The sequence below is a fragment of the Enoplosus armatus genome, chromosome 16 (genome assembly GCF_043641665.1).
Source record: "Enoplosus armatus isolate fEnoArm2 chromosome 16, fEnoArm2.hap1, whole genome shotgun sequence".
NCBI classification, from domain to species: Eukaryota; Metazoa; Chordata; class Actinopteri; order Centrarchiformes; family Enoplosidae; genus Enoplosus; species Enoplosus armatus.
The window spans coordinates 4,564,039-4,591,617 of record NC_092195.1 but is presented as its reverse complement, the minus strand read 5'-3'; the positions used below and the strand labels follow the sequence as shown (position 1 = coordinate 4,591,617).

Below are 27,579 nucleotides of genomic sequence, written 5' to 3'. Positions count from 1 at the left end.
GTTGGCATGTTGTTCCAAGGCTTGTTAACCTGTGATTACTGTTAGTGCTGAGAGATACACAGGGATCTATTAGCAGTATAGTTGAACCTTGGAAAACACACACATTTGGCCAAACTTTAAAGTAATATCAACTGATGTCAACTCAGAAGTCCCATTTCAAGATTCTGGATGAATGCCGGGAACTTTGTAGTCACCGCTGAAGTGAACTCACTGTTGGCAAAAGCAACAGGAACCCCCGTTCTTTTTGGAGGTTACACGGCGAGAGTCCATCCGACGGATCGACGGCAGGCCTGCTGTCACTTTGGAGCGGCCTGCTCCTCCATGCCAGCCTGTGTCATGAGCTCAGCCACGTTCTTCTCAAGGTCATCGATGCGGGTTCCCATCGCATCCAGTGTGAGAGTGAAGGGAAAAGCCGCCAGGAACAAGTACACGTTGTCCAGTCAGAGCCGGACGGCAACGACACGTTACTGCACAACACAACAACATTACAGCAAACCGAACATTTATATTAGGGACGTGCAGCAATGTGTATTATATAAGAACTGTGCCTGTTTCAAGGGTCCCATCAGCAAGTGTACAGTAAACAACATCTAAATGAAAGGGGGATGAGACTGGGCACTGGTTTTTTCCACTGATCCTTTTTTTACTTTATACTGTCACATAAGCTGCATTTGACAAATGTTTATCTAATGTACAAAATATACATATAAAAACGGACTGTTCCCTACATTTGATACAGCCTTAGATGTTCTGGCGTTACACTAAGTTTGAACGCCCCCCAGTGGCCGTGCATGTTACTACAGGCGTGTCTTTGACTGGGAGGACACGTCTTTTGATCAGAAAGGTGTGTTTCAGCTGCCTGGACACCACACACACACACACACACACACACACACACACACTGTAAGAATATGTAGAAAGAACTGAATGCTGCGTCACTTCTGAGCTGAGCCTGAAAGTGACGATTAGCGGCTGTAGTCTGGGTGTACTTAGTTACAACAGGGAACAGGTTACCGAGAAAGAGAAGAAAAAAAGGATATTTTTGGACTCCAGCTGTTCAGAGACTGTCTGGAATCTTCCTTGAAGTCTCTGCATGGTTTTCTCCATCTGAAAGGGGAGAAAAACGTCAGGGGGGAAAAAAGTATTTGACAAGACGCTGTGTTGGCTGACATGAGCAGAACTTACCGCCTCTGTCATGTCTTTGGCCGCTTTGCAGTCTGTGTTTGACATCGTTTCTTCAACAACACGCGAATGTCGGCTTCACAACCTGACTGCGACTGTTTGTTTGGTTAAACTGGGCTGTGACAGCGACGGTAAAGAAAAATAAATAAAAAAAACACACCCCAACTCTGTCTCCCCTCGAAAACCTTCACTGTGACTCCCATAACTTTGCGGTAAATTTGGTCTACAGAGTGAAAACAATACCATTTCCGCCTGTAGTGGTACGTTCTTTCAAAATAAAGGCCACTCATGGAAGCATCGCTACATTTGTTTTTTTTTTCTTCTGTAAAGCCTCACAGGGAGAATACAGAAACATATGTCCATCATAGACAAAAGTCAAAATTGTACCTTTGTATCAAAATTACACAAAGGACAAAGTCCACCTCATAACATTACGTTCAAGCTGATAAGCGTCAGCCAGGGAGGTGATGAGTTGTATATCTAGTTTCTACAGTAGATATGCCACTTTTATCTTGGGACTCAAAACAAGCTCAGACAAAAGCCGTTACCAAACATAACTTAGAGGCACGTCATGTTACAAGGGAAATTAATAGGATCTCGATCCAAAACGTGCAGTTTTGGTATAAAGATGTAACATTTCAAACTGGTTTGGTGATATTTGAATTGAATCTTGTCTGGAAGGCTGGATGTCTACTTTGCCTTGACTAGACATGGCGATAAGTATATACGTTTTTACATATTTGATTCGTCCTGTGCGAGACACATCTTCCTGCAACCGACACGTTTTAGGCTTTTATTATGAAGGTAATTTTTACTTAATTTCCGGTCTCATCCTGCCTTACTTTCACTCACTTGACTTCGGCATCCGTAGTGATTTGTATGCATGGTCGGATTGTAGGACGAGCATTTTTATTAACTCTTTGTAAACTGGATTGTCCTGTCAGACAGGTCACTGTGTGTTTAGCGTGATGCAGATGGGCAGGAACAATTCCCTCTCCCCAAACTGAAGCTTTGGTTTTTATATAAGAGATTATCCTGGATCATAGTGACAGATGAGAGATGAGGGGCTGCCAGGAGGGTTACATAACTTTCACTAAGCCCTTATAAATCTTTATAATCTCCATTTTGTGTCAGTGTTCACTCCGGCTGAATATGTTAAATTTATAGCGTGTAACATAATTAGAAAGGCCTGTTAATCTGGCACTCATATGGCACTGGTGTGATGTGCAAGGCAATATGTCAACTAAAATAAACCAGGGTACCTGAAATATTTAAGAGGATGTAGCTCTGCCGTCAGGGCAATAAGCAGGCAGAGTGAGATTCTTCACTTACTGTTTGGCCCCGTCTGTGATGGATAAGGCAACATTTATCGCATGCAGCGGGACCGGATTAACTCAGAAGGGGGCCCCCAGGGAAATGAGCTATAGGCCCCAATTAAGCCCCTTGAAGGTGCACTTCACCTGTTTGGTAATCCAGTTTTGGTGTGTTGGAGGGCTGTTTGAAAGTATTACCTTTAATTTTAGTAAAGCAAAATCATTGTGAAATCTATTAATATGTGAGATAGTCCGTCTTCAGTGCAGACATTTTGACTTGCAAAGCACTGTCGTGTAAGTAATGACATTAACAATGGTCCAGCTCTATTTAGGTGTCCCTAAAAGCCAGTTGGTGCACTCAAGAGACGCTGACAGATTAGCCAGATAGCAAGATGACGATGTTTATTAAGCACATGTTCAATAATGTGTAACACCGGTGATATGGCTCTGTGTCAAAGACAAAGCTAAAGACAATAACCGCGCACACCCATACTCTGCAAGCTGCAAGTTTGACCACCAACACGGCAGTACGAGGCGGCGTGTGAACTATCTTGATTGAGTCGAACATCTTTGTCTCGACGCGCAACGTGTGACGTTTAAGGAAGTGGGGGCTAGACCGTGGAATACAAATAGTCAAAGAGTATGGGCCAGTCAGTGAAGAAACAACTGTAATATAGGAAGCCTGTACGAAGAAAAAAATAATTACTGTTTGGTTTCAAGTTTCCTGCAAATTTCAAGGGCTTTTTCTTATTTCCGGGAAGCTTGGGAGTTTCCTCCTCTGAGTGCAGCCGTTCAAACAACGGCAGCTAGCATCAACAGAAGCGTTGAATCACAGAAATGGGACGTCTCCTCCACTGCCGTTAGTGAGCGTCGATGTCCTGTCGGTACAGTAGCTGACACACTCCATCGTTTTCAGCTGTTACTGTAACTAACTGTAGCGTTAGCCCCCCCCCCCCCCCCCCGGCTCGTCGTTTGTGTTTCACTGCTCGGCTTGTGATGGCGTGGCAGTAGCTGCTTCTTTGTCTGTGTAATCTGTGGACTATGCATGGGAAACGCGGATGTTACTCTGTTTACACAGTCGTTACAAGAACCCAGATGAGGATAAACCCCCGATAAAATTCCCCACTCAGCCGGTGACAGCCAGCTGACATCACTTCACAACTTCTTGCCCAGGAGCAGGCGAACATGGAGGATGAGGTGTTCGACCAGATTGTGACCGTGTTTAACGCGCTGGTGTCGTGGGTCGCCGCTGGTGCCATGGTGTTCGGTGGGGTGGTGCCCTACATCCCCCAGTACCGAGACATCCGCCGGACCCAGAATGCAGAGGGGTTCTCCACCTATGTGTGCCTGGTCCTCCTGGTGGCAAATATCCTACGGATACTCTTCAGGTAACAAACTATTCCCTGTCTGTTTTTCCGTTGTATGGTGACAAACCTCCATTCAAAATTCGGTCAATTTAATACTCTTTTGCTTATAAGCCAAAGTATGTAACTTATGGAACCACACTTAAGATGTTTCAAGAATCAATGGGGGTATTATCTACAATTCGGCTTAAAAGAGATCATCATCGGAGATTCCATTGCATTGTAACTTCCAATTTGGTTCTCATTTGTTGCTGCCACCTACTGAAGTACTAATTCAATTTTGGAAGCTGCTGCAGCTAAGTATCATCATTTTACTGAGAGTGTCTTTGAACTAGAAAAGCGAGTATGTGCAGTATTCCTGGTGGCTTTGACTGTACTTCACGCATGCTACCCTTTTACACAGCAAGTTCACACAGTCTTTTGTTTTTTCTCCAACAGATTTGGCCGCTACTTCGAGTCACTGCTGCTGTGGCAGAGCATCATCATGATCGCCACCATGCTCATCATGCTGAACCTGTGCACCAATGTCCGCATGGCCACTGAACTCAACACCAAAAGGCGCTCCTTCATAGGTCAGACACCCCTCTGCAGGGGCCTCTTTGCAGTGCCGATAAAGCTCAATTGCATCAACACTGTGTGAGGAAGTGTTTGTGTGTGCATGAGAGTGTAAAAGATAAGAGTGAGAGCAAGCAGGAGTGGATGTGTGTAGGCAGGTGCATGTGTGAGTGACTGAGAGCGAAATGTCAGATTGTGTGAATGACTGTGCATGGGAGTGTGATGATCATAGTGTTAACACGTCTCCTTACCTCCCAGCGTCACTGACCACAGGGCCACTCCTTACGTCGCTGATGTTCGAACAATCCAGTTAAACCTACTTCAACACTGTGACAAGTGTTACAATCTATAGTTAGAAGGGAACTTTGCCACATAACTACGCTGATGATTGTTGCGATTATGTGCAGGATGTGTTTGTTAATAGATGATTCAAGACTAACTTTCTCAAAAAATCAGCCTTCTGGAGGAAGGAACTTGCTTCCACCCGCACCTCAATACTTGTAAATGAACTGTCATGTAGCTGTTTAAAATGATCACATCCATCTGAAGTTACCATTTCCAATGTTCAATTGGTAGACAGGTACCTGGTTGATAGATATCAAGCATCAAAATCCTTCTAATTGTTGAGGTAGTAAGTTTAGAGATTTAGGAGGGCTCATGTTTTACTATTCTGTTAATACTGTCAATATTGATGATTTATCCATTAGCAATTTGGATGGAGAGAAATGATCCAAAGTGCCCACAAAGCCTACTGCACTGTGCAATATAGTTAGCTGAAACTTTAAACAGAAGTTAAACCTACAGCGTGTCTTCTCTTAACAGCCCTGTAAAGTTATTCAGTACCCTACATGCTCACACACTGCATCCTGTTTTTCTATATACATCACACACAAATGGACAAGAAAGAGGTCTCTGTTTCATAAGGAAGTCATGTGTTATAAGCCTGTATCACATGTTGTATGCAGTGCGGGGGTTTCCCATCTAGGCAGACTGTCCTGCTCCAGGATTGGGTGCTCGGCTATGCCTCCTGTCCGTGTGGCAGTCTGAAGACAAGGACAGGGGAGGACCCTTGTGTAATGTGTGATAATGGCTGTTTGGCTCAGAGTCGGATGACAAAATACGGAGTAACTGAATGAAAACTCTGGAACTCTGGAGAGGAAAACCTGGAGCCAGTCGGCCACCAGTTTGAGTCAGGAGAAATGCATTCAAATATTTTTCAGCTGAGTTTCTGTCTTTCTTATTGTCGTTATATGCATTTTGTACAATGCAATAGGATTTTGTCAGCGGCAAAATGGCACAGCAGTGGTCAAGTATCTCAAAACTTGCAGAAAAGCTGCGCTGTGAAAGCTCAACTTGAAGGAATAGTTTGACATGTTGTTCCAAGAGTCAGATGAGAAGATTGTTGCCACTCTTATACATGTCTGGAAGAGTACAGCTACCGCTAGCTGCAGGTTAGCTTAGTGTAGCATAGAGACTGAAAGCATGGGTAAAGAGCTAGCCGAACAAAACCTGTCCACCAGCACCTCCAAAGCTCACTAATGATCACGTTATATGTTGTTTGTTTAATCCAGACAAAATCGAAGTTTAAAAAAGGCAGGTTGTAGTTTTTAAAGGGGACCAATCTATTGCTATTGCCTTGAAACATCAAGTCTTTTCTTGATAACATTAAATAGTTAAAGTTTTATGTTTTAAGAAATTAACACTCATAAAACTGAAGCTGATCTGCTTCATCAGGACTGTGTGGGTGTGCTTTGATGAATTGACAGCGACCAGGCCAAGCAGCCTTAGTTTTGATTGGTGAACGGAAGCACGTGACACCTTTTCCCGACTGAGCCCCGCCCACTTCAAACAATTCAGAAAAGCGCAGACAAACCCACAAATGCAGAAGTCTCTCATCTGAAATAACCAAAACCCGTCCCACTTTGGCAGTGACTTGTGTCTTCATGTAGGACCACGTCACTCGTAGTAAGAAGCTGATTGAGAACGTATGTTTATAGGGCCTCTGAGGTGCTGATATACCGAGGACATTTGAAAAAACTCCGCCGTGTGACCAACTGTCCTCGATATATCACAAAGTCACACTGATGTGCGGTAACCTGACAGGTCACGGGTCACCTCTGGCTTTGCTGAAAAAATGAAGAAAACCAGCTCTTTTTTTTTTTTTTCTTTCCCTTCCTTTTCCCTGTTGTTTTTCCCCCCTTTTTTTATTTTTTGTCTGTAGCAACAGACCGTAAGGACGAGGAGATCAGAATCCCTAAGAGGCTCTTTCTGGGTATGTACAGAACTTCCTGTGTCTGCCATGAACCATCAGTTGTAGTTCATCTGCCTCCCTCCATCTCTTGTGTCTCGTGCATGACGACCCAGTGTGGCCTCTCCCCCCCCCCAACACTAATCGATGACTAACACCTCTCACCACGTGTTTGGATGAAGCATGAGCTCATTTCACTTGCATGTCGTCCCGCTGTTGCATTCACGTTTCACAATTCATGGGACGTGCTGTACTGTCCGCACGTTGTAGCCACCGCTGTGACGCTTTCAGCGCATGTTGCACTTCACACCCTCGGTACAAATGAAGGCATCAGCTTTCATTGGAAAAAAAAAACAACTGTGTGAATGTGACTTTTCATGTATTATTTGTGCTTTCGTTTATATTAACTGACAGTTTAGGAAGAAATCAAAAGCTCATGTATTGTGAACTCACATAGCTGTTAGTTATCAGTGATTTACAGTAGTTAGCCACTTATTTTTCACTTTCTGCTTTTGTTTTTGCACTTTGACTTGATTGTTTGATATTAGCTCTCAAACCAAATGTGTTTGTGTGTGTGTGTGTGTGTGTGTGTGTGTGTGTGTGTGTTTGTTTGTGTTTTAATGATCCTTAAACTGGTGCATGTTGATTTTATCCTGCCCTGAAATGTGAACGTAAAGCATGTTTTTAATGGCTGATTCATGCAAAGTCAAATGCTAACGACTTTTAATCGATGTTGTCTTCTAACTTGCTTTTTAAAACAGTTCTTTGAACTACACTTGGTTTCAGCACAATGGCCATTTTTTTTTAAAAATCTGTGGGGTGGGACGTACCAAGCTGACACAGTTGCAGTTTCAACAGGAGAAAAGCTGCTAGTGTCTGCTTAACACACATGTTGTCCGTCTTTCTGTGTGTGTGTGTGTGTGTGTGTGTGTGTGTGTGTGTGTGTGTGTAGCTGTGTGTTAAGACAGGTTTTGGCTTTTTTCCATCAATAGTTTGAGCTTGTTGAAAGGGCTAGTCACTATGATTTTTAACTCCAGACATCTTGCGTCATTTCCAAGCTTTCCGTGAAGATAACGACATTGAAGCGTAAAATTTGCTGGTGCCTAATTTAAGGATAAGGCTGGTGATGGTCTATATTTGTCTTATCGTTCAACAAATCCAATGAAAAGCACAAAACCACCAAGTCATGTGGGTGTATCCAAAGCCTGCTATATCTCATTCCTCTGTGCCGTAGAGCTCCATCGTCGTCCAAAACACATCAATGAGCCACACTGTTGCGATGGGGGACATTTTCCTTCTTCACCAAGAACACACACTGTAGATTATACAGACTTAATCCCACACACAGCGACTTGCTGCTCCAAATACTCATTAGAGCACAAATCATGTATTAATCCACAACTGAAAATAGTCCCCACCAAATGTACTTTTTCCTCCTGTTGGAGTAACACTGGCTGAAAACTACAGTGTCACAGCAGACAGGGTCCCTGAGACGGACTCACACATTGTTGGTTTTAATGGATTTGCTGACGGTAAGAAAAATCTTAGCCACACCAGTCTTAACCTTCGAAGCAGCGGCAACTTCACACTTAGTTGCCCAGGTAAGAAACAAAAGAAAACGTACATAGGGCAGAAATCTGCTGCTGTGGGTTCAGACTGTCAAAATGTCGCGTTTTGGTGGGGCACACCCGATCAGTGATGTCATGTGAGCGCCATCAGCTTCTCACAGGCCTTAATGCACAATACCAGGATCCTGAAACTGAAGCAGCTGAATGGGATTTCAGCCATCATTATTTTTACGATTTACACTTGTGCTCGTCCTACTGTGACTCGTCAAAATGTCCGCTTTTAGAAAAGTGTATTGAGTCGCGGCATGAGGGGCAGCTCACGGGTCTGATCCTGTAGAAAGACCTGCTGGGTAATCTTGAAATGTCATTTAAGAGGCTTTGTCAGTTGCACTCAAAGGAAACCACTGCAGGGCTGCATACCAAACTTAACTACTCATGACCACATTACCTGGATGACCGGAAAAAAAAGAACGTCACAGTAATTGAAAGAATACTTAATGCGCTGGTCCTGCCTAACCTGAACCTCCCTGTTCCTCACCACATGTTTACTGCATTCAAAGCAGCTTTTGGTTACGTTGTGAGTTCACACTAGAAAAGTGACAGTATGGGTGTGCTGTTGAAAGCAGAATGTAGTCTATGACTCACTGGGTTCGTCCGGTGTAAGAAACACACACAAAACTACACCTATGGTCTCACAATGCAGTGGACATGGGACAAGTAGGCACTACTCACAGCTGCAAAAATAATAAAACATTACGCTTTTTTTTGATCAGGGGCATTCTGAAGGCAAACGTTGCAGTTTATATGATGTCTGGTGATTCACGTGTCGTATTATTTACTATTTGTATAAAACTGTAAAGTATATTGATTTCTTACATTCGAAAAAACACTTCAAAGTTCAGTACACACTGTATACAACAAGTATACTAAAAATTAAGACACAGCACTGGTGAAGAAAGGGCTGTTGTTCCTGGTGTGGACACTAGATGGCAGCTGGAAACAATATTTGTGTGATGTGAAAAGGCAGAAAATACACTTGGCCCAGTGTGTTTATAATATACTACAAATTCTCCTCTCGGGACTGACTGATGCACACTAGGTGCTTGGTGTTGAAGTGCTAGTTTATAGCCTTTTGTCGGATGTTTTCAGTCATTTAAAGACAAGCAGAAACATCGTGGCTTCCTGTGGTATAGCTTGTCGGTCTGTTTGTGGCGTCAGTGGAGGTGCGGGACTTTTCTGACATTGCCTTCAGTGCCACGTGTGGTGCTGCTGGCTCTGCTTTTGCCCACATGTTGAAGCCGGCTTTTTGCAGCGCCAGAGGCCCGACCCTTTATGAATGGACATCGATCAGTGAGCTCTGCCAAGCATCATTACGGGCTGACGGAGAGCCGTGTTCTTTGATCGCAGCTTTGCTGGTCTGCTTCTGCTCATTGATCTGCTAGTGGAAATATCAAGGGTAAGCACGTTGTAGTCTACTGTTGATAGAAGCGCGAGAACACCCAGGTAGAGGGAGGAATGAAAAAGTGGATTGGTTAGACTCGCAGCACTTAGAGGCCCGGAGCAGCTGTGGCCAGTGTCAGGGCTGTGAGATGGATATAGGCTCAGAGAGGCAGCAATGGAAAAGCAAATTATAGAGAGCTAACAGTATAACAGGTAGCGCCAAACTGGTGTCAGCGTGCAGCCGCCAGGTGCAGCAGCCTCACAGTGCAGCTTTGCAGTGACTCACCAGGGTGTTGTTCAGTCAGCAGGACATGTTCTCAACCTGTACATTTCTCTGATTGTTCATTGTGTTCCCTTTATGTTCTCTAAGCCTTCCTCATAGCGCATATTCATTCTCATAGCAGCACAGCGTCATTATCACTCCAGGCCCTTCCATCAAACAGCTGGACGTTTGCACTCAGAGAAAACTACAGTGTGGCTGACTTTTATAGATAGAACCTCCTAGAATGCCCAAAATAAGGCTGTATTATAATAGATATGAGTGGCTGTAAACATTTTATGGAGAGACGTTCATAATGTATAATTTAATGTAACTGAGAGCATGCATAGGTTCAAAGTACGCCTGTAGTGCCTCAATCACACAACTGGCCACATCTGTGCTGTACTGTCCTTTGTTGTAGGCTGGCGCAGTTAGACTTTTCAGACGGCAGAAATCCTGGTGCAATAGCAGCTCAGTGTGATTTATATGGAAGACTGCCTGCTGCAATCCTGTAAGGAGATTAAAAGATCAGATCATTTGGCTGTGTCAGAATGAGAGAGGCTGGCCATCCCTCAGGTGGAGGTAAAAGGGTTTGGAAGGAAAAAGTGAGATGAAATATTTGTAGAAAAAGGTCTGACGGTGACAGCTGGGAAAAGTTTCACTTTGTTTAATGTGTGCCTTAGTCAAACTTTACCATTGGTTGCTGTGAAGACCTGAAAGAGGAGACGCAGATTGGATTTTCCAAAATCTCCGGCAGCATGTAAAAGAATTTGTGTGTAACAGGGTTGTGCTCCATGATTGAAAACCCTGTCTGCAAACTGGTCTCAGCGACCAATACCACGTTCTCATTCACTTTCAGCACACTTGAATTAGTTTTTGATATTGCAGCTAGAAATAGCGTGTGAATGGAAATCCCTGAAATCTTTGCATTTATCAGTCCGCACGTCACCGTGGCCTTGGAGGAAAACATTTTTGATCGGTGGAAAAATAAAGACGCACTTCTGCGTTCTCTTGTGAAATCTTGAAAAATGTTTTTCCGTTACTGTGAAGTTTTGCGCGTGAATGCAAAGGTCTTGCATGATTTCCCAAAAGTTGTTCGAGGGAACACATAACATTCTGATACCTAGCTCACTGTACTTTAGGGTCGCTTGGTCACCAGGGAAATAACCACCATGGAGCATCCATAGAAATCTACTGTTATCTTGATTATGTCACAGTGATGGAGTGATGCCGTACCACAGAGACGTTGGCCTAACGATGTTACAGAGGTACATGGCAACGCAAGAGATTTCCATTTCTCTCTATTGTTTGGTTATGGCTCATTACTCATTCTGGTCCTATGGGGGTCCGTACCTGTAGCTTCACTGGGTTTGTCAGCTGCGAATAAATGACCATATCCTGTAGGTGGAGTTATCCGCTCCCAAAGGGCAGGTAGGGGCCTATCTTTTAGCCTCAGTCCTTTTTTTTTTATAGAAGGCACACAGCGTGTCGTCTAGGTGGCTGTGCAGAAAAGTTGCTGTGCTGTGACGTGCCAGTGAAAGCCTATCAGTCATTATTAAATAGCCCCCTGTCCAGATTTCAGAAAACAAAGCTTGTTGAAATCTGAGGTTCCATTTCCCGCGCTGTTACAACTGTCTCTCAGAATAACGTCCCTGCTTCTCCCACGGTTGCTTTTTGAGTGGCAGGAAGCTATTGTTTCAACTCCCCCCGTTGACTTTTCCAGGGCCGAACTGAAAGCTAGCAGGGAACAGTTGCTAAACAAGCGGTTGAAATCTTGAACTCTTGGCCCCTCTCTTCCTACACATGTACCACAACGCTGTGGGACTTCAAACCGAGCCGTGCACAAGACGTTCGGCCACCGCAGGGAGTCTATTGTACGCAGCTCCAGCCTGTTCCCACACAGCGCTACCGAGACACCCAGCACAGGGGACTGAAGAGGAGGAGGAGGAGAATGCCCCAGGGTACAGAAGTGGCACAGCAAGAGAGGGTGTGTGGCAGGGTATGGCTGAGGTACAGCACTCTGATAAACATCCCTTAGTGGTCAGTGTGAAGCGGTGTGTCACACTGATCTGCCTCCAAGATGTTGGGGTTTTTCTTTTTTACATTTGCTGCTGCTCAGATTTGGAGGCAGGTTTGTGTGCATCTTCAAAGTCTGCACACACAGGATTAAGAGAGGATGACAGTACAGCACTGGCATGAAGGAGCGTAATGACTAAAGCACGAGGCTGAGACGAGGACTGCACAAATAATTAAAAAGCATGTCATAATCACAACCTTTTCTTGTTCGAGCCAAAGGTGTTCATGAGAAAGGCGTTTTAAGTTTTAAGTTGCCAGATGGAAAAATAAATACATTTTAATTTCACCACGGAGGAAATTTCATGCATAATCTATCCTCCTCAGAGACCTGGGGGGGGGGGGGGGGGTTAAGAAAAAGTTCTCAATCTTTTTATTTTAAGAACTTTTGAGGCGAAGCATTGTAAAAATGAATTGGAAGACGGCAAGAAATTACCTGTATTTACTAAATTACTGTAGTACAATTTTGCAGAACTGGCTGTTTGTTAAGACTTAATCACTTCTACTGCATCCCAAAGGGAAAACTAAAGCTGCCTTTCACAAATGTTGGACATTGCAGGAAGGAGATAAGTGTCACTTCCTGTGTCCACCATGTGACGCAAGAGAACACGCGCTAAACATGTGCTATGTTGCTGGAAGTCTCCTGAGGTGAACCTCGCTGTTCGCCAGCTAGCTAACAAAACTAAACACTGGTTTTACACTGTATGCGTATGGGGGCCCAGTCATATCACCACTTGGAGCCATACATTATAACATGTTCAGTATAGTGTGAAGCTATGCCTTTAGCAGCCAGGTTGGTGTTGAACGCTGCTCTGTCGCCCCTGATTGCTTCCCTCTGTGTTTGCCTGTTATCAGGCAGCGCCAGCCTGGTGCTAGTTGGCCCAGATTCACAGTCCTCTGGCCCTCCTGCCAGCAGGGCTCCACTGCCACACCAGGCATCTGCAGCCACAACACCTACAGAGTAAACACTGCTATACTGTTCACGTAACAGCTCTCAAAGGATATTCTCAGCGTTGATTATACTTAGAACAGAAATACATGCCCTGTTATACCTTTTTTAAGAGCTGTTTGCTTGTCTTTTGTCTAACACTGCATTGTATCGCTGTCCTACATGGTTGTAAGGTTTTGCCACGGCAAATCTTGGTGTGTGGAGTGTGTGGCAGCTTGACAAAAGGCCTGGATTGAATTGATCTTTGAGATTTATTCAATTCATGGGATTTGTGTAACTTGTCTGTCAGAAAGGAACAATTGGATTTTGTAAGTATTTCAAAGCCAGGCTTCCTTGCGCGCATACGTGCCTGCCCTGGGTATTCATGTAGAAATGCCACCTAAATGTCACCGTTAATCCTCTAATGAAACAATATCTCATTAAATCATAAACGCAAATGTCATAAACGCTTGTATTCTTTCACTTCTGATTTCATCAAGCCTTGAGAAATAGCAGGTTTGTTCAATGTAGCGTGGTATTTAGTGGTGAACGTATTCCAAACAATGCTTTGATCTTCTTTTTTTTGGTATTGCTTTATCTACTGTACAGGCCCTTCTCTGGAGGCCTATGCAGGCCTTTGCAGAGGGCCTCCTTAGAGTGCTTCGATGTGCCTCTTTGATAAAGAGAGCCTAATTTAAACGTGATTAAACGAATCGGCTCTATTGCATTTGAGGCTTGCAGAAATCCCATTTAAGATACAGCCGTGCAGAAACATCTTTCGCTCTCTGCCATGATTCGATTATCTTGATAAACTCTTTCAATGTCCTCTGCTCACACATTAAACCAGCAGCTACATGTGCGCTTTCTTTCACAGCCCTCATGCCATGAGGATATGTTGAATGTGTTTTAGCATAGAAGAAGTTAGAGGTAAAGATGTCTTGCATTGCTTATTGTACCTGCTCCCTCCTCAGCTATAATTAAAGCCGTACCTGAGGCGATCGACGCTTTGCAGCCTTGAGAATATCATCACAGTATGATTAGTATTGGCTCTGTTGCTTATTACAGAAAGCCGGTGGTGTTGTGCTCAGAATCCTTATCTAATAATTTCCCTCCTTAGAGAAAGAATGCACAGGGGGGGTGTTAGGGCAGAAAACACGGTTTAAATCATTCATCAGTGTCCAGATTGCCACCCAGCCCATTACTACTGTGTGGAAAACACTATAACCTGGGCTGGCTGCTGGCCTCCCTCTGGGCTTTTCACCACCTTCACTCTTTCTCACAGCCTCCTCCCGCAAGACCCTGAAGTTTAAAAGCTTCTGTTTTGCAAGAATCTGAATGAGAACGAGTCCAAATCCGCGCGCAGTTCAGACGGCCTATTTGTGGCAGTGACATATAGTTTTTTTTTTTTTTTTTTCTAAAAAGGGGATTGTGGGAGTCGTGTGAAACTTCGCAGCTCATGTGTGAAGTTAGTTAAAAAAATGTCACAATAATAGAGTTTTTGCTTCCTTTTCATTAACTAGATACAGCTCAAAAAGAACAGACGGGATTAGTAGATAATGATTCCCTCCAGTGCTGGAAAACGAGGAGTGAGGAGAGTGGAGGGGGGTATCAAAGTGCCTCATAGCTGACTAATTAATCTGAATTTGTAACCGCGATTTCATCTTAAAGAGTTTTGCAATATTGATTTATAATGTAAAGCTTAAATCAAATGTTGCCTTGCTTACTAGCAGAAATTGTTATTGCTCCACAGAGGATGAACCTTTTTCATTTTCTTAGTCACCACCTTCCAGAGAAACTACTGGCAAGGCGAGATAATCAGACTTTTAGTCCTCAAACACTGGATCCTACATTTCCCATGATGCAACCAAACGCATCATTTTGATCCTCCTCGCCTTTCAAACTCCGTGCCACTAGTTTGTAATGCAGGCTTTCTGGTATCGTCGTTAAGTTTCCAAACCTAAGCTGAGATAACCCGGGTGACATCATCAGGGTGAATTTGTCACACTTCAAAGAGCTCATTACGTTATACAACTGACCGTCATGTGCAAAATGAGTGGACTGGCCCTTTTTAAGAACAGCAAAATCATTGCCATGTTGTTTGTCTATTTGGGACAACAACAACACTTTTGTATTTTTGGCTAGACTTTTTACTTTTAGTTTGTTTTCCCCCCAAAAAAAACACATTGGAAGGAAACTCTTCCGCTGTGATGTGTCTGAAAAAGTAAGTTTTGTTTTTACTGTTGCGTGTGTCTTTTTTGGAACTGCTTTGCTTTGCTTTACCGTGTTTATTTTTACAGGAACAGTACACATCAAGTAATGTTTCTGTTACCGTGCCAGTGTTGGCCAGCTGGTTGAGAACTGTGCTCCTTTGAGCGGCTAGTTGTTAAAAAACAGTCACTTCTGTGGACTCATTTGTGGTTTCCTTATGTTGTGCACCTCTTTAGACTTTGACTGGAGCTACTTCTGGTCATGGAGTCAGTTCGTGGACTACTTGCAGTGCGTGCTGGCCTTCACGCTGGTGGCGGCCTACATCACCTACCTCCTTCTGGACTCTGCGCTGTTCGTGGAGAGCCTGGGCTTCCTGGCCGTCTTCACTGAAGCAATGCTGGGCACACCGCAGCTCCACTGCAACTATCAGAACAAGTCCACAGAGGGCATGAGGTACGGATTCAATACTGAACATCCTAGCTCGAACGTTCACGTACACAGAGAATTCAGGTTTTTTGGCATTTTGTAATAGTGACATTGATTTTGCACATGGTACACAGAGCAGTACAGTAGGGAAGGGAAGTCTGCTGAACTACACTGGAACAACCCCCTCTACAGCCGCACAGTGTGACTGACTTTTCGGCCGACAGCGCTGTCAGCAGCCCGGCGGGATACAAGTGTAGCTAAACTGCGACCAGGGGCCCACTTTTACTTTCTCTGACTGTGTGTAAATCTGATGTTTTCTCATCACAGATGGTGAACAAAGACTTTGAAACGTGGGTGTTACAGGTAGACTCACGTAGGCTGTTATAAGACTTTAGTGTGGGGGGGCGGCTGTTCTGCAAGTGTGCTGAAGTGACCCTAACTGAGCAGGAGAGTGAATCATGTGTTTCTCATATTTATAGGTAAGGGGTACTGACGAAAACACAGTAACAATGTTGAGTGTGAAATTAAAAACATTATTAATTCAGACTAATGTGCATTAAGGTACCGAAGACGAGCCTGTGACTGCATGTGTGTTTTTTTTCCTGAAGCTTTATTCAAAAATGCCGCTGACAAAATCTTGCACAGGCCAGTGTCGTATTCTGATCGGCTGGTTTTGCTGATGTGGGTCCGAGCAGCAGTCACATTATGAGCTGTCTGACACTGTCAGAATTTAGCCGCAGGCTGTCTTTTGCCCTTTTCCTCTGCTGTTTGGCCCTTCAGTGTATAATTTACCACGAGCCAGTCAGATGGCAATCAAAACAGGGCTTGTTGTGTCCTTGATTAATGATAATGTCTTTATCCTGATGAGTACTGTTTTATTTATGAGTGCCACTTCCATCACAGGCAGCTCTGAGGGCGTGTTGCACTGTAGCACACACTTGTGAGTAATGGCTCCAGATTATATTGTCTCACATATGATCATTAACACTGACACGTGCTTATTAAGTAATTCTGGCACCTGTCGAGCAGGAAGTAAGAAAGGGACTCCTGACAACCATTTATTAGACTTACATCGGCCCTCTGAAGTTTCTCTGAAGATCAATATGGTAATGAGGTATTCTGTCTGGCTGTATCTATTCCTAATGTATCATTTTGGCTCATTAATGTTGATTTGCATCAAGTCTCAGGCTGTAATTAGAGGCTTTCAAAATCAACTCTACCAGCTTTCTGAGCTGTAGCCAAGCCCTGGAAACTGCTTTTCAGAATAGTATACGCAACTTTAATTGTATAGCACTTTTAAACAGTCAATGAAAAGCAATGACACATAAATGGATTGATCACGAAGCCAATAGCAACACGTGATTAAAAGCAGATATAGGGCAAAAGCAATATGATAAAGAGAAATGTTGACGTTGAAATAAAGATGAAACTGATAATATACGTATTAAAAGACATGCGAGTTTGAGATTGTGCACAGAACACACAGGCCTGATAAAAAGCTTTCTCGCAGTGTGTGTCCTGCCTCAGAGCAGTGTGTGCCCCCCCTCCCCTCCTTCTGTCTGTGCTGGTTGGCTTTCTGCAGTAGACAGATAACAGAGCTCCAGCAGGGCTGCCTGTCCACTTAACCAGCCATGACAGCTCCCACGCTGGGCTTTTCCGTCCCCTCTCTGTCCCATGCCTTCTTTATTTTTGATAACCCCCCCCCCACAACACACACACACACACACACACACACACACACACACACACACACACACACACACACATACACATACACATACACACACACACACCTTACACTGTCTACCACCCTCAGTGTCCACCACCCTGTCTGTATATATGCTTACAGTAGGATTCCACCCTCGGTTACTCTTAGTCTGGTCGATTTTCATGATTTCATTTATAATTAGTGTATCTGACTTTTTGGTGGTCCCCGCTTTCCATGACGTCTTCAGTCAGTTGTTTTCTATGGTTTTCCAGAATGCACTTCAACAAAGCCCTAGACAATGGTTGTAAACATGCTTTCAGTCAGGGCGACCATATGGGTATCTATAAATATAGACCACAGCATGGGAGAATCTCGATCGTCACGGCAGTACCATTTCTTGTGGTTGCAGTGCTTTTCTGGTACAGAACATTGGTGTGTATGCCACGTACATGACAGACTTCCTGATTGTCTTTTATTCTGAAGTCCTGACCAACAGCACCTAAGGATTGCCATTGATGTTTTAGAAAGAGCTGCTGGCGTTCTGCTGTCAAACCCAGCAACAGGAAGTATCATGTCGTCTACATTTGACCAATTATCCATGGAGATAAATGGCACCACCAAACAGTACATGCACAGTCTTTCTAATGTTTTACAGTTGCTTTGGCTCCGTTTTCACTGTGCAGGAGTCTTGATTCAAGGAGCCCAACTGACTTGCTAAATTCTTACCCTTAAACTTTGCTGGTTGATTTGGCGACACTCGGTTTCCATGGTAACAGCAAGTGTGGTTTGATACTACAGTGAACACTCTTTAAGCAGCCCCTTTGTCAGAAATACAACAGAAGAGCAACTGGTGTGTCTGTTTACAGAGCGGCCCAACAAACTCGCATTGTTTCAATAAAGACGTCCGTCAATAATGATTACAACAGCAGTCTGATGTCATGCTGCGCCCGGCACAAGTGATCCTCCGCACAGCAGCAGGACACAGCTGAGTCTGCCCTTTTAAAAATGATCTGCTGTCAAAAAATGCCAAAAATGACCATTTTCTTGCATTTCCTATGGCTGCTTCATAATAAAAGCCGCCCTGTATTTCACCAATTGAATGCTTTAATATGAAGCAGGATGTTCAGTTTGCATTTGCAGCAACTTAATTCAGCTCTGATAAGTTGTGAACAGTAAACAGTGAGGCAGATACCAGTTCGATAAAATTGGCATTGATTACATGCATGCACCGTTTCCTGTGAACCCCTCGTGCTTAGGTAGGCATCCAATCTAGCATGGGAATGGCGGGCTCCGCTACTACCAATAAAAACTACTATGTATGCTATTACAGTAAAAATGTGAGTAGTATCATAACTTGGATTTCATAATACAGCACGAAGTTTGAATGTTGACTAAACATACATATCTCATTTTATGAATGTCTCTGATCGCTATTTTGTATAATCTTGTCGTAGTGATTTATGCATCATTTGTTTTGGTGAGAATGATATGCTGTTAGGCAGCATGTACATTTTATTTTAAAATGCAACCATGATTAAAAGTCAGTGATAAACATACATACAATGTTGTGATGCTCTGATGGAAACACTGCAGAATGTATTACCTAATGATACAGACATCTTCATTCTGTTTGCTATTTGAGATTTGGAGGCCAAAAATAAGGAATGAAGCATTTTGAGTTTAGAGTTTTGCCAAATGAAATAGAGCCAAAATAATTCAAAATACTGTAATATCCAGGCAGCATGGAACATGAAGTTTCATGTCAGTTCTGCAGTTCAGTTCTTTTGTCTCACCCTGCAACATATTCTGCCAGACTTCAACACGTGCAGCTGAAGCGGCCACAGAAGGCAGAGGACATTGTCATTTCCAGTTCTGTTTATTGTTTGTGTCCTCTCCTTCCTCTGTGCAAAACCTGTTGAGTCTGGCAGGCTGTTGCTAGGTTACTTTACCTCACAGCACTCTGTTCAAGGTTTCTCTGTGTGTGTGTGTGTGTGTGTGTGTGTGTGTGTGTGTGTGTGTGTGTGTGTGTGTGTGTGCGTGTGCGTGCAGGGATAGGAAGCAAAATCCTATAAAGTGGGGATGTTTTGCTTTCAAAGTGCAATTTTTAAAAGGAAAGAATGTTGCTTTTATAAGATTGTACCCCCCCCCCCCACCCCACACACACACACACCCTTAGGTGCGGTGTTAAGATCTGGTTTGTTTTTGTGCTGAGGGTATGTTTGGGCATGCACAAGTAAGGGATAGGGAATGAATGAATGTGTGTTTGTGTGAATGAATAGGAGCACACTTTCATTTTGCAGAGACAAAAACAAACAGACAGGAGAAGTAAAGCAGAGTGCCCTTTCCTGTAAGTGCATGGAACAAAAAAACAAAAAAACAATCAGATCCCATGCAGCATGTACATGTGGACAAACATCACGCTGACTTCCTCCCAGTTAATGGCCCAGCCAGTGTGCCCCCGCTCCGACTGGAGCAACATTTCTAACATTTCTCTAAGTGTCAGGCTACTTCTAGTACTTGCACACTCAGGCACGCAGTAGGAAGCTTCACCACCTTATACACCCTCCAAAGTAGGCAGGGGATGAAGTCAGGACAGAGAAGAATGAATCATATTGGATGTTCTCAGTGTGTATACACACCGACACTGCACCAAGACACAATGTCAGACAGGCAGTAAAGCAGTTTTTTAGAGTTAGGGGGGAGGGTGATGAGTCCTGCGTTGGTGGTTTTTGTCCCATGAGGACATAGCTGAAGGCATTTAGTATTTGTCTGAAGTTGATTCACCCCCAGGTTCTCTGTTAACCTCGCTGATGCTGTTTGACACCAGTAACTGCTCTGTTACCATAATGAGTCCTTAGAGGTTTGCATTAATGCCACCCATACATTGTGTATGTGGTGATATTATATGGGGCTATTCTCTCTCCCATCCAACGCTCTATTTTTCGACCCCCAGTGATATTTTACTGCTCTTCTTCTCCTCTTCTCCTCCATTTAACTTATGCAGTTTACAGTGACAATGGTGGCAGATTTACCACTCGAATGTTTTGACAATGGGTCCTTGATTTCACACAGAGGTAGCCTTATTATTTCTATGGCTAACTATGGCTGGCAGATTTTATCAGCTGCAGCTAGCTAGCTGACTAGCTTTTCAAACACAAAGTACAGTAATAAGTCTCAGACATTAATTTTATACAATTTTATAATACGTTTCCTAGCATTTAATTTAAAAACCTATGTCCCTAATTCTGGCTGATTTGATGTTTATGTTTTTCTTTTCAGCGTGAAACGACATCATTTTAGAAATGTTCTTGAACCTTTTGAACGAGTTGAAACTGGATTTGGAACCAAGTGAAACTTTCTCAGCCAGTGCTACTGTAAATACTTGAAGACAGACATTAGGCCAGATGAAAGGGGCGGTGTGTATGTGTGCAGTGTGTGGGGGATGAGAGGGTTTTGAAGGTTTTGTGTTAATAGTTTTCAGGCTGCTGCTATTATTAGATGGTCTTGAGCTTGGAGAGCCAGAGGTACATGCTGATACTGACCAGCCTGCCATAAAACAAATAGAATACAGCACACACAGACAAAACTCAAAACAGGGAGATGGGACATCCAGACCGCCAACTGCAGCCTTATAAGGCTGACGGTGTTGAGCTGCATCCCAGTATGCTAGATAAGAGTGCCAGAGCCTTATTTAGCCTGCAGGCTGCTGTCCACACAAACACACACACACACACACACACACACACACACACACACACACACACACACACACACACACACACAGCCACGTGCTGGGATAGATCTCTATTGACTACTGATGTGACCCCTGTGGCCGGGTGCATGGTGCTGCTGTGTGTAGCATGGCTGTAGAACAGAGCAGCTCGGGCTCCCTGCAGCTGGAGAACCTTCAGATCATCTGTCCAGCCCGTCCTCGCTCCATCTGCTCACATCACTCAGGGGGCTACTCTCTCACTATTAGGGTAGATGAAAATGAATCCATTGGTTTCTGTTCCTTCAGGGGGGGGAAGTCCTGTTTAGATTTTTTCCTCACAAAACAAATAACACACCCTTTAGTAAAGGCAACAGTCAATACTGATGATATAGGCAATGTACAAAGTGCAAGTGCAACTAAGGTCCACAAAATGACAGTGCTCTTACAGCCCAGGCCCTCTATATTTGAAGAAAATTGAATGATGAGTTTGAGGGAAGGCACAGCGAGAGTTTCAAACCTCAGATCCCAGGACTGTGTGAACTGATACTGTATGAGACGCACCAGGGTAACCCTTCACAATCCAGTTTTCCACTTTTAAAGTGTCAAACAACACACACATGCCCATATGTACATTGAAAGTTGTTTCTTGTGTCCGTAGTGGACACAAAGTGCGACTCCTGTTTTTATTTGCATCTTCAATTTGCATTTAAAAAAAAAAACTGGAGTGGAAATGCCAAAAAACGTTTGAAAAGTCGAAAGATTTTTTAGTCGTTTAAAAATGTGCCCTACATTAGGATGGGAACTTGGCTGCAGAGAGAACACCTCTTAAAGGGGGGTTTACTCCACGCTGTCTGACAGTGTTATTTATATTCTGTCTCTAAGACTCCCGTTTTTCATGAAATGGATGTGCGTCATTTTATACACATTACACAGTGAGTCTGACATATTTGGTACATATCTTTGGAAACTTTGGGATCTCCACTAGAATTTACAATAAATAGTTCTGTGGGTTTGAAAGAAAGCTTTATTCTTCCATAGTGATTCCCCCTGTTATACCTCCCAGTTTCAAAGTATTTTGGGAAGTGCATGGTGATTCAGCGCTGGACTCTCCTTTACCCCCACCATGTGCTCACTGCTGTGGCTCAGGAGTTTAGAAGTGAGCCGAATCACAGCTGAAGCCTAAGAGATGCACTAAAAAAGCATAAAAGCTGGAGAGAGACTGCAGACCGCACCAAGTCTGCTTAGTAAGATATGACTACATCTGAAAAAGTAACTCTTTATTGAATGATATATTAATACACCACATATGTTTAGCCTCTATAGCTGTTGATCCAAAGCGGCTGAGTTGCTACTCTGTCACTTTGTCTCAAACCTAACCTAGTTACAGCTGTATAACCCATGTGGAGTGGGGAGTTAACACATTATATAATGCTGTTTTCATTAAAAATAATAAACATACTTCAAATAATAAACTATTATGCCAATAACATTAGACTAAATGAGGAATAATGGAGAAGAAAAAAGCCTCAGATATTCACTGTTACTGCTTTATTTGGTTTGCTGTAGCTTGTTCAAACTAGCTAGTAGCTACTAAGAACTTAACGTACAACCATAGCAATGGATTTACAAATCTGACCCAATCCTGTACAGCAAGTCGTGTCGCCCGCTACAGCTCTACTTCTCCTCCCTCGTCAATATTACTCTTGTCAAAGTAATTGTTTACCCTGAAACAGTTCCAGAATGCCTGCAGTTCTTTGCCATTTCATCCATCTTGCCTTAAAAGCAGCCTATAAGTAAATCAGTCTTTGCTTAAAACCTTCTGCGTGTCTTTTTTGTAGCCAGTGCTGCTGTACAGTGCATCTGGTCCGGTCCACTGCAGCTCTACTTCATTTCTGCCCGGAGCTCAGCGTGCCGTGTCTCTCTTCTTCTTCTGTCTATACGTGTCTCGGAGAAGGTGACACATAAGTAGCCAGACATGTTTGCACCCTGTTTCCCCCGGCCCACCCCGTGTTACCTCTTATTAGGGAAGCAGCGGAGGGATTGATCAAACAACCCTCGCCTCTGTCATCATTACCTGCAGGTACACATCGTCATAACTCAAGACAGCAGCCGCTGAGGAACAGGGGGGGGAGGAAAGGGAGAGAGAGGAGTGTGGAGGGAGGGTCTCTTTCCACACAGCTAACAAGCTCCTTACTGAGAAAGAAGAGTGTGAGGGCGGCAGGAAGAGGGGGGGGGGTGAGGTGAGGCGAATGCAAACAGGTATAGAGAGGCGAAGGCGATGGTAGAAGGAGGTGGTGGGAAGATGAATGGACAGGGAGGAAGAGAGAAGTGCTGTAGAGAGTGGGCTTATGAAAAAAAAAATGTGAAAATGGAAGCCAGAAAAAAGACGTTCGGAGATGCTGCAGGGAAGGAGCCGGGAACAAGTGAGAAGGGAGCGAGAGGAAGATAGCAAAGTTTAGGAATTGGTCTCACAAATGAAAAGGGCTAAGGTGAAACTGGAGACATGAATAATGCACGAGGAGATTTGGCTGCAAAGCTTTGCCCCGACGAGGCTGACAGACAGACAGACAGACAGACAGACAGGCAGGCAGACAGTTGGGGTTACACTCTGCTGGGGGGGGGGGGTGCACTAGATTACCTCTCATCCTTTTACATCTGTTCAGAGGCTTCCACAAAGGCAGGGAATCTGCTAACACAAAGACTCATCCTGTTTGCTGCCTCGTCGCACCACCACGTTTCACCTGCTGCAGGACTCGAAGCTTTGTTTCAGCAGGGTCCTCAGGGGCCAGGACACAATGACGTTATTCGGTTATGAATTTACGGACAACACTTGACCCTGCCGTGGATTAATGGTTATGACCCTATTATGAGATTACAGCTGTGATTGATCTCTCCTACATCAGTGGAATATTAAATTGAATACATATCAGACGCTGTGATTTATGTCCCGAACATCAGCCTCCGGTCAGCTGTTGAGCGCACAGCTGCTGAATGAAAAGGGGGACATGAAACAGACTCGACGGGTCTTTCCATTACCTGTTCATTCATCTGTAAAGTCTCGTGCTTAAGGGGTTAGTTCACTCAAATGACAAAACAAACAATTACACCCATCTCATACCCAAACCATGAGCAGTAATCTGCTGCTGTAACAGCCTCCACTCTTCTAGAAAGTCTGTCTATTTTGGATCCCGGTTTCTCGCATTCAGTCCAGCCCGGTGATCCATATTGGGCGATTGTACATCCAATGCCAGCGTCCAGTGCCAGTGCAGGAAGTAGTGTGGCCTAAACTGTATGTACTGGAGAGAAAAGGGCGTGTGGGTCGGTGTAGCACGTAGCGTGTCAGACTTTCAGCAAAACCGGAGCTTGCCACCCATCACAGACTGGCAATTACTATTTGTTAACCGTGACCACAATGTATCCCAAACCATAACCAAGTGTTTTCGTTGTCCAGCCCTGACGATATGGCTGATTCAGCTATAAGAGTATTAGCGAGGTTAGGAAACTGATATTGGGTAATAAGGCCCGGCTCAAAGTCTGCCTATCCCAAAGGTGTTGGATGGGGTTGAGGTCAAACCAACCCTTTAAATTCGGTGGCACTTTGCTAGGTGACAAAAAAAATCTGCTGCAAAGCTTATTCAAATAGTGCTGACCAACCAAACCGACACGCCTGAGTGAAAGGATTTCAAATGTCTCAGCATGTGTTTGGTATTGTTGTAGGCAGGTTGCTTTGGGAAGCACAACATCTGAAGGGTCCTGTGAGTGTGTGTGCGCGCATTGTAGACGCAGTGCTGGCTCAGTCCTTTCTTTGCCAGCATTGCCTACACGTATCCCTGCCTCAAGCAAAAAAAAAGAAAAAAGAAAAAAATCTGAGTTAAACACAAGTGAGCTCTGAAGAAGTCGATAGGTGTGTTGATGCTGTCACAAACTGGTGTGGAAAACACCCATAACCAGAAGCACTTTTAATGGGGCCTTACAGGACTGTCAGAGGCGATGTCCCCTCACTCCCTCAGTGCAGTTGTATATTGTGTCTACGTCTATTTTTGGAGTTGATGACGTGTCTATAAAGTTGTGTGTTCGGACCCTGGGGGCCATGTTCTTTTCCTATGTTTCCTCCACTCTTGTTAGACTTCCTTTTCCATCTCATTAGCTGAGTTCACAGTGCTTCACAGTGCCAGCGAGAGGACAAAGCCTATGCTTAAAGGAACTGTGCCCTCTCGAATCACATGAGCCCCTGTCGCTTCTAAAACAATGACCCTTTTTATTTTACTGTAACTCACCCCCTGGATGGCCTCATGAGCACCCTGCGAACAGCCAGCTCGGCGTGTACCGGAAACACTCTTACGAGTTTCACAGTTAGAAACGTGCCACAGGATGTGGAGTTGATGAGAAGCCCGTGCCCTAAGAAGATTCATTATTTCAGTTTCCTCATGGTTGTTATTGTGGCTAATTTGCTTTTCCCTTCTGGCCCGATGACTGATATTGCATGACCAAATTGAATTTCGACAGAGCAAAAATATATCAAAACCAGGCGGAAATGTATTTACGATGTATTAAAGGAGGAGAGAAGATGCTAATGCCGACTGGAAACGACTGGAAAGTGTTCGATATGAAGTGCATCCTTTGTTGAGCTAAATAATAGAAAGGTGCAGAATAACTTTGGCATTGTTAGCTGGCTAAATTTGGGAGCAGTTGTTGGGCTTGCTAGCTTAATGAGAGGTACGAGGGGCATATAACTGACTGAATGGTGAGGGGGCAGTGACTGTTGAGAACACCACTGTCAAGAAAAGTGATGGGGGGGGGGATGCCATAATAAAATAAAGACAGACGTTTGAAAAGGTGCATTTAGATAAAAATAAGTGTGCAATGACTTAACTCCAGTAAAACCGTTATCATGAAAATAAGAATGGTGAAAAAACATTTCATGATAATGAGCTGAGCTTCAATAATTAGTTCAAATAAAATTGTATCAGTCTCTCTTGTCTTCCCTTCACCCCTTCTCTTACTCTTTCCTCGCAGTATCAAGATGGTGCTGATGTGGACCAGCGGTGACACCTTTAAAACGGGCTACTTCCTGCTCACCCAGGCTCCCGTGCAGTTCTGGACATGTGGCCTGCTGCAGGTCTTTGTGGACTTCGCCATCCTGTTCCAGGTTTACTACTACAGCCGCTATCCACAGAAGCCGGTGTCCCACACCGTCTCCCACACCACCAGTGCCAAAGCCCTCTGAAAGCCTCCGCAAGCTCTCCGAGGACATGTCAACACTCACAGACACCAGTGAGGAAGAGCTGTTAGAGGCACTGTGGACATGTATAAACATACACGAGTACCAAAGCACCTTGAGATGATGCAGGCTGCTCACCCTCACCTCCAAGTATACAGGAAGCCACATACACACCCATAAATAAGGCATGAACATACACAGACGCTTTGTGGTGCTGGTGTCTACGCCGATACCTGAAGGACACTTGTTACAAACAAACTTTTTGTTTTATTTATCCTACTGACTTCTCAATGCGACAGTATGCTCATGTCTTGAATGCAGACTTGTGAAGAATATATATCCTTGAATCAACCTGTGCATGTGGAGAATAGTGTGCACACACATGAATATATATACGGTATATAAACTGCAGATGTATGCACTGAAACCTGCGCTCAAGGAAACGTGGACCAGCTTCTGTCGTCCACATTAGCTGATGATTGTTGCATGGACCCTCTGCCTTAAAACACACACATTCAAACATGGCTCTCTGCATTTCCAGCAATATAAATGTATGAATCAATCAAAAGAAAAAAATCTTAATATACAACATTACTGAATGTACAAAACGGCATTTGTTATTTTGTAGTTTTTCTCAGCACAGTGGAGAGACGCTGGTCAGTCTACCACTTGTCGGACGGATGGTTGCCATGTGCGGTGACACACAGCCTCAGTGTTGTGGGATAGCTGGAAGCAATCAAACTTAAACCAAAAGAAGAAAAATCCTAAAGGCTTGGAGATGCATTGTACTGGCTTCTACAAAACAAATGGTCAGAAACATAAGTGGCCTTGAAGCTAACGGAGTGGCGCGAAAAGCGAGCTTTTGCATAATAAGGGCGGCCTTCTGTCTGAAGCCAGTATTGCTGGGAGCAGCGGTGTTCAGCTGTCGGAAACATCGTCAACATCATGGCCTGCTGTTGATGACATTTTGAATATAATTTTGATCATTTTCATTCCACAAATTCCGAAAAAAAAAAAAACCACAGGAGTCAGTTGATCCCCCGGATCTCAGTATTTAGACTGAACGCAAAGCACATTTTAGACAAGGCTCAATTGCATACAAAGTCATCAACACAAGTGAGTGAGAGTATACTCTGGGCCTGGCAACGAGTCATTTTTAGTTGAAAATGTGTGAATTTGAGTAAGATGGGGCTTATCCTGTGGGTTTATAGGTGCAGGGACAAGAGGAAAAAGGAGAAAGACGGGAGTAAATAACAAAGAACTGGAGCTTAATACGAGGTGGACGCGACACTTTTTTGCAATTTTGGCCGTCATTCCTATCTGTAATAATAACATTACATGCACCAGGTTAATTGCTGAGATCTGGGAACGCAG

The 27,579-nt window shown here is 44.0% G+C and overlaps 1 protein-coding gene across 1 annotated transcript; it reads left to right on the top strand.

The window, feature by feature from the left end:
- Positions 1 to 3,680: 3,680 nt before the first annotated feature.
- LOC139299270 (solute carrier family 66 member 2) lies at positions 3,681 to 26,211 on the top strand. The gene is made up of 5 exons (XM_070922177.1): positions 3,681 to 3,883; positions 4,298 to 4,431; positions 6,636 to 6,686; positions 15,375 to 15,591; positions 26,001 to 26,211. The coding sequence occupies exons 1-5, from the start codon at positions 3,681 to 3,683 to the stop codon at positions 26,209 to 26,211; spliced, it is 816 nt and encodes a 271-aa protein (XP_070778278.1).
- Positions 26,212 to 27,579: the final 1,368 nt, after the last annotated feature.